This window comes from Antennarius striatus, chromosome 10 (assembly GCF_040054535.1).
Source record: "Antennarius striatus isolate MH-2024 chromosome 10, ASM4005453v1, whole genome shotgun sequence".
Classification (NCBI taxonomy): domain Eukaryota; kingdom Metazoa; phylum Chordata; class Actinopteri; order Lophiiformes; family Antennariidae; genus Antennarius; species Antennarius striatus.
In genome coordinates, this window is record NC_090785.1 from 6,402,344 (window position 1) to 6,413,235 (window position 10,892).

General features: G+C 38.9%; 1 protein-coding gene across 5 annotated transcripts in view; it reads left to right on the forward strand.

Annotated features, from left to right (window-relative positions):
• Nucleotides 1-9,906, forward strand: part of diaph2 (diaphanous-related formin 2) — a 377,371-nt gene extending 367,465 nt beyond the window's left edge. For all 5 annotated transcript variants that reach the window (XM_068325221.1, XM_068325222.1, XM_068325228.1 and 2 more), the window contains one exon: nucleotides 5,927-9,906. In XM_068325221.1, coding sequence (XP_068181322.1) covers nucleotides 5,927-5,991 — 65 coding nt within the window. In that variant the 3' untranslated portion in view covers nucleotides 5,992-9,906. The remainder of the gene's footprint in view (nucleotides 1-5,926) is intronic.
• Nucleotides 9,907-10,892: the final 986 nt, after the last annotated feature.

Consider the following 10,892-nt stretch of genomic DNA (forward strand, 5'->3'; position numbering starts at 1 on the left):
TCATTACCTTTTATCTCAACAGACTGTCAGTTAAGCTTACTTTGCCTCCATATTCTGTATACAAACTGTCGAGCAAGAATGCTGGTTTGTACACATGCAGCCCAGACATGCGTCTGAAGACAGCAAGATATAGTCCATTTCAAGTTAAAATTCATAATGTTTACACTGCTTTCCGTGTTTTCCAAATGTTAAGAAATCACTATGGCCAGCTTGTTTTTGTAAACACTGGACGTAATGTCTATAACAAAAGGGATTATTGTGGGGATAATAGGAGAGGGTAAGAAAAAGAAATAGAAAATGAAAAATGGAAAGATCATGTGTATAGAGTACTGCAAATATAGAGAGTGGGAGAATTTCAGTGTCTTGCCTCAGCATGTTTATCCTTGCTGGTCTGGGACATTTCCCCATGCCAGGCCACTCTGATCGCCCCTGTCTGTTCTAGTATGCTTAGAATACATGCCAAAAAATTGCAGGCCAGAGAGAAATCAGATTACCTTTTTGAATTTTTTACATAATGTACATAATGTATTTTTACACAATCCTCATACTCACTAGGTGTACCTATCATTTGTGTACAGTTGACTTTGAGTCAGAGTTTATTAATGGAGTGGATGAAAGGAGGAGATGAGATGTCAGCCTGTGCTGCAGTGTAGTGTGGCCAAGGTGTTGTGATGTTTTGATATTAGATAGTGACGCCTTATATTTTTGACCATTGTGAGATAGATATTAGATATCAGATGTTGTGATATTAGATAGTTGTGATAGTTGTGACATTAGATAGATAAACAGATTTTGTGATATTAGATAGATATTAGATGTTGTGATATTAGATAGTGACGCCTTTCATTGCAAGAAGGGTGTACCTTACCCACCGTGTGGGCCTCCTGCTAATTTTCACTTGCACTTTTTTATTTTTATTTTACTTAATTTTATACTGTTTATATTTTAGTGATAATTTAGTATATGTCATGTTAATGCCACATGCGTCTGCTAGTGCATGTCTTGTGGTATGTCCTTTGGTGTCAGTGTTGTTTTTTTATTCCGGAATGTATTCATTATGAAATGCCTGAGCAGTGGATATGTGCAATTTCCTCCGAGATTAATAAAGTATCTATCTATCTATCTATCTATCTATCTATCTATCTATCTATCTATCTATCTATCTATCTATCTATCTATCTATCTATCTATCTATCTATCTATCATCCGGAGAATTTGTGAAAGTCATCCTAGGATGTGTATAAAATCTATAGATGAAAGTCTTAGGCAGGCAGAATGAAAGACCCTGGATATATACAATGAATTACAAATTTTTTTAATATTATATGTGGAAAAATTGCTTTGTATGACATAAAATTAGAGAGAAAATTGTTTAAATCAATTTGGATTTATCTTTTAAGTCCTTAGTATTCTTATAAAAAGACATAAAGAAGACAATCAACACAGCATATTTAGTGCAATAGCTGAAGGAAAACATTTTTGAGCTACCATGTTTTGATTTGTTATAGATCAGTGTTTGTGTTTAAAATTGAAAAATCAGATTCAAGAAAAGGTTTACTCTCCTCTTTGACCATCTCCATCCTATCACCCCTTCTCTTCTTTACAGTCTCGACAACTGAACTCCTGTTTTCCTCAGCTGCATTTTTTCCCCTCCCCTGCTCCTTGTTTGGGGTGATTACTCTAAGCAGTGAACGAGTGGCTGTGTTTGCCATGACTGTAGTTTTGCGATACCTGACCCATAACTTTCAGTAGGAAGAAATAGCTTCTCTCCCTCTGTATCTCATTTATACACTCTATCTTGCTTCCGTGTAGGGAGTTCCATTACTCTGTAGCTTGGAGGCTGGTGGAGCGGTAGGGAGGGAGGGAGGTGCAGAAGATGAAAAGAGGTCACAGAAGGTTGTGGCTGTTGCTGTAGATGCTCTCCCTTTCGACGCAGAAGCAAATGCCACGCGTCAACACAGAGCGGGTGGAGATCTAATCACATTTATTATGTTTTATCTCATCAATGTGTGTGCAGAGCGACTCAAAAAGAGAGTGAGACAAAAGTAGTGACATGTCAGAGGAAACACGTTTCTACAATGATTCTCTATGAGAGCTAAAGCTCCAGTCCTGCCTCATGATGTATGCTGTTGCCCTTCTGCAGCTACTTACACATATGATTGGTGATTATGTGAACTTGACCTTGTTATTGTGGGCTTGATGAATGTGCATACCATGTTTAGATGATAAGCAGCTAGCGTAGCATAATCCCTCGGAAAAGCTTCCTGTGTATACTGACCACTGAGAAGTGATTCCTCAAAGCGCCCCATGCTGAAAGCAGTTGATAGATGACTGGCAGCTTTTCCTTCTTTCTCAGATCATAGAGCATTACTGTGTAATTCCTTGTAATTAGCCATAGATGACAGTAACATAAAACTCATTATGATATTTAATCTCTTTTGGGGAATCCACTGGGGAAATTGCAAGACTATCATCTATCATAACAAGTAACATTTCACTGGAGGCCCTCCACACAGTCAGGAGAAGGTTGGAGTTGAGTGCATCGGCTAAAGGCCTCTGCTTCAGTTGTGTGATAATCTTGGCGTCCTCTCCTCCTCCTATTACCCTTGTCTTATTCAGACCCCTTCCCTTGTGGCAGAGATCATCATGATACATAAGCAGGAATATGCCTGTATGTTAGAAACAGAGTGGGAGTGTGTGTTTTTTTGCTCAGAGGAACACACTATGCCTCACTCAGGCATAGTGTGTGTGGAATTCCGTGTGTGTGTGGGTGTTTGTCAGTGTGTGAACAAAAAATAGTATTATTGTACGTATGTTGCTGACTTATTTGTGCGCCCTCATTGAAAACCTTGGTGCATTTAGTAGCATTTTGAGAAATGTTGCCAGACAACATTTAATTAAGTTCTGGTATGGCAACACCTCCCTGCTGTACATCACATCCCATGGAATACCTGCTCTTCTTTTGTCAATTTCTTCTGCTTTTCTTTTGCTCCTTTGTGTCACGCCTGCTGTAACTCGGGAAGATGCTGCCTCTGGGAGAAGCAGGTAAAGAAGCCATCAAAACCAATGCAGGTAGAAAGAGTCGTAATCAGTGCTCCATAAAAACATGGAGTTTGTCTTTTGTGTGGATTCCTCCCTCTATCCTCTCAGCCTTGCTTTGTTTTTCGCTCTGCCTGTGTGTGTGGTGTGTGTGTGTGTGCGTGCGTGCGTGCGTGCGTGTGTGCGTGCGTGCGTGCGTGCATGCGTGCGTGCAAGCTAGCGAGCGTGCGTGTGTGTGAGAGAGAGAGAGAGCTTGAAGCTTTCAATTCAGCAGAGACTAGTAGTAATTTTTCTTTTCCATTCGAGATGGCTGCTGTTTGTTAAATTGTTGTGATAGATTGATGTGGGTTGGGGAAGAATGGACTTTTATCCACCTGAAGACAGGAACAGAAAAGTATTTATGAGAAGCCAATAGCTCTCTGCTCAAGGATCCTCTGATGGGAGATGCACTTTGCTGCAAGTTTTTCACTTTTTTATGAAGTCTATGACTAATGCTTTCCCATGAATTCAGGGATTTGGTCCAGACATGGGAAACTTTTATTTCACTCCTAAAAAAGTAACCTATATGGCAGTTTTCTTATAGGGGTTCAAGAGCTGGTTGCTGCTCTTTGCAGACCATTAGTGACAGACATGAAAATACCTCCCACAAATGTGACTTCAAGTAACAAAACCAACCAGCATCTGCTCTGGTTTAGTACTCAGTGTGCATGTTAGCGTTGGCACATCTGAACTTTAAATTAAAAGTAAGTTATAGGTTTGTAAAATGACACAGTATAAGGTTGTACGCTGCAGCATTAGATGCTTCTGTTTTGATTCCTAAAATACTACAATGGCCTAACAAATTCTGTCATATTTCAATAAATGATTGGCATGGTACTGCTGTCTACTTATTTTTTGTGCTTGACTGAAAAAGAAATTAGTTCTCTTTGTAATTTTTTTCAGATCTCTGATCCTATCTTTTTAATTTGTGTTTATAGACTTCTCTTAATCCTTTAATTCTGTCTTTTTTCCTCATCCCATTAGTAAATGTCTCCCAAGATATGCCCACATCCCCACATAAGAGCCGAAGACTCTGTATTCCCACAGCTCTGTTATTCCTGCTCCTCCGATTGCCCAGAAATGAGGTCACAGCAATTGGGCTTGCAAATAAGTGACAAGTAAAGATTATATATAATCTATGTTTTCATTTATGCCTGTCTTTTTGTGTCCTATTTTGTTTTGAAAAAAGGGAGTTTTGGCTACGGACTGGAGAGCATGTGAACACGTCAATGGTTGCGTGGATAAGAGTGTGGACAGTTGTTAGCTTTGATCTTCACCTATAGTGTACAACTGTATGTTTAACTGAAAAAAAGCAGCAAATACAGAGTCTTTCATTCTTTGGTTTCCTTCCCTCTCCTTCCCCTTCTCTCCTCCTGTGCACCATCTGCATGGTATTTTATATCCAATCGAATGAGTGCTCTCTGTTTTCCACTGTAATGGTGGCATCCATGTGCATGTTTGTGTAAGTGTTCGCAGTCATCACTCTCAGCTCATTAGCTGACATGATGGATGGAGAGAGTGCCATTAAACAACGCCCAGTCCGGGTGCCTGGAACCCTACAGCTGGCACTGAGTAATGGACATAGCTGTGGTGGCATGCTTGGAAACATTGGGGAGTCCTGTGTGGGTGTACCTGCATCATTTCCATGGCTATGCTTCCTGGTTCTCTCCAGCCCCACCTGCCACTTGGATGCCCAGCAGATGCCATGGGCATTTCTGGGCACACGTGGTTGGATACCATGGGTGGCAATGTTTGTATGACAGTGTCATAGGACTGGCAACTGAAAAAAAGTGATACTGGCCCTACTTTCTGACCAAAAATGCTGCAGCAAAACATTTAGTGCCACCAATCTCATTTACGACTTGTCACATCACATTGAACTTGGGCAGCACAACAAATTGCTTCAGCATCAATGTGGCTGTTTGTCCAATCCTGTTATAAAATACACAGAAAAGTAAAGCAAGTTAGCTGTAGAACTGGCTAGAACTTCACTAAGCTTTTTAGTTCCTTAAATTAGAAAAGAAAAGTTTCCAGGTTCTGATTTTCCATGACTCTCATTTTATTTTCCACTTTTTGACCCATTTGGGACAAACAGTTCCAATTCATTCGTCCAAATATATCTCCCCACTTGTGTGTCCTGGCATCCAAATCACATACATGAAGCCGAAATTGGAGCAGTGGCAGAAGGATGAACCAACTGTTGTAGATATAGGAGGGGGACTTTTGTTTAAAGAGTTTAAAAGTACTCAAAAACTATGACAGTTGTGATGAAGTCCTACTATAAATAGTATTCTTGTTTTTTATTTGAAATTATAACAATATGATTCTATATAAATACTAAACAAAATATTGAAAATGAACAATCCGAGCATATAGCAATGCCAGCTATTTTCAATATTGTTCATTCCTTCCCTGGTGTAGAAAAAGAGCATTTGTCTGTTTACAGTCTTGCTGTGTTCTCTACGTGTTTCCAGTCCCAGTTGTCTCCTGCTCCCATTTGTTATGTCCATGTGTGCCTGCATGTGTACATTTACTTTATTTCCTCTGCCTGTACCACGTCGGATGTGAGAGTCGCTGAGGGGCTCTTGAGTGGAATCCTGAAACCAGATCTGAATAAAGTTGATATGACATCAGACACAAGCACCTCACTCTGGCAGCTTCTCTTGTTTCTCTGTTCTCCCCTGCTGCTCCTCTGTTAATCAGCCTGGATTTGCTTCATGTTTTTTTCTTCTCCCCTCTTTGTCCCTTTACACAGTCTTTCATTTAGTTGAGCTCTTGCTTGCTAGTATGGATCAATGTAACAGCGCATTCTTGATGTTGATGTTTATTCTTTTTTTTATCTGAACAGACAACCGTCGCACAGTCCTGGAAAGGTCTCGTTCGCGCCACAACGCAAGTCACCAAGCTCGGTGATCGCGCGCACCTACCACAAGACACTAGATAAGTGCCAAAGAGGCCTGCGATGTGGAGACATGGAGGACATTTGAAGGAGGGAGAGACCACCCTTCACTGTGGCACGCATGCATAGACATACACACACACACACACATACACACACACTCACACACACACACACACACACACACACACACACACACACACACACACACACACACACACACACACACACACACACACACACACACACATATGGAACACCACATATGGAACAGAAAAGCCTCGAGCAGTCACACAGACCTAAAGAAACTTCAGCTCATCACATAATAGTTAACTTTCATGCCGTTTGTCTTATACCTTCCATATTTATTCAGTAGTTTCTTATCGCTCTAAATGTGCAGGCTTAAACTTAATTCTTGAGTCATCTCACTCAATCCATGTCCCGCAAATCATAAGAACTGGCCCCTGTCTGTATCGGTATTTCACAGCACGTTACTCATGGATGTTGAAACTGTAATCTCCATTTTGACAAATGCATTTGTATATTGTGTCATATCTGCCTGATGGGTTCAGTGCTGTTAACATGGTAAAGTGACACATTTCTAAATGCATATAACTGCCTTAGGGAGACACAATGACGCTTTGACCTTTTCTTCAGTCACATGGGTTTTAGCAGGGGAGGCTTGAAGTTATGACAATGTTATCTCATATTAATCTATTTTAATCCACGTGTTTCCTGACATTAGAGTGTAGATAGGAATGGTGTTCACTCAACTTCGTTTTACAATTTTCTTTTTTTCCCTCTTCATTTTGCAAAAATTAATAGACATGTAAAAAAAAAAAAAACTAAAAATAGGCTCTGGATATCAACTAGTATGTAAGCATTTAATAGTGAGGGTGGCATAACTCAAGGTTTTACCATTGTTCATTTTGTGATTTTGGGAAATGTTCACGGTTATGTAAAAAAAGGTGAAAAACACTTTTATATTGTTAAAACATGGAAGGGGGTGGTCAGTTTGCAGCTACTACAGAATCCTACACCATATTTGCTCCCATGTAGTGAGGAAGTTGAAAATAAATCCTTTTCATGTAGCTTCAATTACACATTTGTGCAGTTTAACATTTATGTACATAATGTATGTGGGGATGAAACTGCCTTTTTTTGAAATTACCAACTTTCTTTATTTAAAGAACCAATAGCATCCAAATATCCATCTTTCTTCCGAACATATTAATTAATGCTGGATGCTCCAAATATGGTGCTTTTGTCACAAAGTGAACTATTAGTTTGCAATGACACCCCATTATCACAATTTTCCTTGGATGTAAAGGTCTGTCAACTGGCTCAGTATCTTAAGTGACAACTGAAATTTCAATGCATAAATTTACACTTACCTACCATAAAATTATCTTATTTTTTATGAACTGCAGGAAATATTTTTAAAAAATCGAAAACCCCTGTGGAAATGCTGATTTTTAATTAATCTCTAAATGCTGTGAAGGAATAGATGGCTCAAACACAAAATGCTTTGAAAAGAACCTTTTTCCTACTGGGATCTGCGCAGTCGAAGCTAAATACTTAGCATCTTGATCCCACCAGGAGTCTTGAGCATCGAACACCTGATCTGTGGTGCTTGTGTACAGAATTCCAAATTTTCCTTTCAGCTTTCTTTTTCTGTCAGGACCCGCTGTCACACAAATAGTTCACGTGACCTGTTAATTCATATATTTATGCCTGAGGTGTTTCTGTGCCTTCACCGCCCTAAACCGTGAGCAGATGCTACTAAAAACAACTCATGAATCCAAATGGAGAGTGGGCATGACTAGAATAACAGACTACAGGGCACAAAAGACAAGATGATGCTTGTCTTCGCAAGTGAATCTCCCGTCTCCCTCCAGTTCCCCAGCACTAATGGCATAAGTGACCCTTTTACCAAAACACAAGTTACTTTCGTAATGCCATAACTAAGCTTCAGGCTTTGTGGGTCTTTGTGATTGTGTTCAGAAATGTGTGTGTACATTTGTGCACCTGCCTGCGCAGTAATCAGAACCATGGAAAGCAGGATTCAGTGCACTTGACTCCTGGACTGAATACATTGAGATTTTTCATTTAACAGTCTGACAGCGCAGCTCATGATGTGTCTCTTTTATGATGTTTCTTCTTCCAGCTCGCATGCTTATGAAAATGCAATTTTACATGTCATCTCGACCTAAGGTGCATCCACAATGCTCCAAGAAGTCGGACTGTTTTAGAAGACAACAGTTCTCCTTTGAATATAAAGTTCAAGCATTTGGGAGTAGAGGAAGTAGAAGCAAATTATGTTTTTGCATGAGGCATTTGGCATATATATGAGTTCAAGGATGTGCCACAAAAGACCAAAATTTCCATTTTCTAATCACAGCTCTCTGTCTCGCCACGCCACCACAGCCATACAGTTTAAATACTGAAACCAGTTTGGTATTTCAGTTTGATGTCTGCTGTGGCATTTGGCTTTCATTCACCCCCTGATTGGATACTGTACATTCCAAAACAACCACTCCTTTGTGGTAAGCAATTAGGATGTCTATTTCTTCATGAATAATTTGATTGAAGACTTTTTCTTCATTATTTAATCAATTTGTATTCTTTTCACATGTTCCAACAATATTTAACATGCAGGAAGCACCATCCTCAGTATTCAATGACAGGAAATATCTTCTTTTTTTTTTTGTATATTAAAGCAAGTAAAGGCTTCTTTGTCAACATATGAAAAACATTGTACAGACATTAAAAAGTTGTTTTTCTTAAATGTATCGATCGTTGAATAGACATTGACCCCATTAAGAACTGTCACTCAAGGTAGGAAACATTAATGTGATTGCAAACTGATAGCTGTGGTATTTCTTGTCTAAAAACATTTTTTGAGATGCATTTATTTGAAGCTTAGAAAAAAAGTTTTGTCATGATGCCATTGGAGAACATTAGCTAAAAGCTACGGTGTAAGCCAATGTTGAAGTTTCACCTAATGCATCTTTCCTGCAACAAAGATTGCTCTGAACACTTCCTGTTCCCAGGCATGTGATGCAACTTTAAAACTCAAGTGGGTGTGGGTTTTAAAACAGCAACACTGCAGATAAAAGATGTTCCACAATGACAACTTTTCCCATCCTCCCTGTAAAGTACTAGTTGTATTTCTTCATTCCATGTTTTAGGATGATCAGATTGATGTGTTTATATAGGAAATAGCAGAAAAGTGTTCAATGGTCAATGAACCCTTGACTGTTCCATTGTTTTAGTATTAACAACAGGCCTGTTTGTGTTTGAACTGATCATCCCATTGTCTTTTACCTTCTGACTAACAAACCTGAATCTTATCATATTGTGCTCATGGTAATTGTAGGAATGAGGAGGCAGGGGTATGAATGATTTATCAAAACATTTAAGGTGCCATGTTTTCAGTGATGGCTACAAGCATTTCAATGAAAAGAAAAGTTTGTTGCTTACAGTCACTGACTGCACTTTACCTCACGAGATATTCTGCTCAGACAGAGAAAGGGTTGTTTATAATATTTGATTACGACATAGCCACTAACAGAGTTAACTATTTGCAAAGCACTTTTTTGGTAAATAGTCCCAGCTGCCACATATCCAGTTCTTTTCTGCTTTGTTAGTGTTTGCTATTGATTTGTGGAAGACCATTTGCAGCTGAATCAACAAATAATGCTCATAAGTGTTGACAAACCCTGTCTGACCATAATGTGTAAGCTGCCATATCCCTGCCTGCCATCCATGTTGTCACTGAGTATGTTTTACTGTCTTAAGAAACATTTATATTTGTAACGTTTTATTTGTATCCTTAAGAACATGAAAAAGCGTTTAGGCACACTGTCCTTCCATGGAATATGAAATGGAATATGATACTAAATACACTTTGTTATATAAACTGATTTCTGAAAGATACTTTGGTTTTTGTCTTATTTTCGTCTCTTCATCCATTTGGTTAAAAAGCCTTGTTCTTTTTTCTCAGGTCTAAAATTACCTCCCAAGGTTGCTTGCAAGCAGGGCAAACAATACTTGTCCTGCACTGACTCATGGACAGGGATTACAAAGTGCTGTAGATGTTAATGCATGATGAATGGAATGGCTTCTACCTATAAAAGTAAAATATTTGGACTTTGTTGTCCGCACTGCTTTATCTTCTGCAGTGTTAAAGGCTAAGTGATAATGTTGTCATGTTCAACACCAGCATTGGAAAATAATCACAGTCAGAAATATTTTATCCAGAAAAACAGAGCATAAAAATGTAATAACATTACTGCTGAGTACGGAAGGATTCAATATTATAGTTGGGGAAAAATGTTCTCAGTGATAGAGAATATAAATTAAAAAATAACAATGAATTAAAAAAACATAATCATAAAATAAAGGTCAACATAGAAGTTACCCTGTGGCCAAAGCCTTTTTCACTATCTCTGTGTGTGCAGAAACACAAGCAGAAACATTCAAAGCTCCCTTCTGTGAATCTTGGGACTGAACTTCTGAGTCTCTCCTCCTCCCAATGAGCAGCCAGACAGATGGAGATTCATCTCTCAACAAGCTGTGATCTGTGTTTAGAGATGTGTGCTTCAGAACACAACTCTAATTAGGTTTATTGTTGATCTTGTGAGGTTAATTTGTACTTGGCTGCAAGTAAACATGCATAAAGAGGCCAACCTAGTTCCTTACAAGGTACCAACACCGTAGCTATGAAGAAGAGAGGCTTTTAAAGTTTTGTTTTTTTTTTTTTTTTTTCACTTTCTAGATGACTGAGAAAGATTATATCGCTTGTTACTTTTTTTTCTGCTGTGGTTCAATTGCACTTTGTACCGAGGGTGGGAGATCCATCTTGGATGGAATGGTAGAAAGGGGAATGACAGTCTGTTTGTCTAATGAGCTT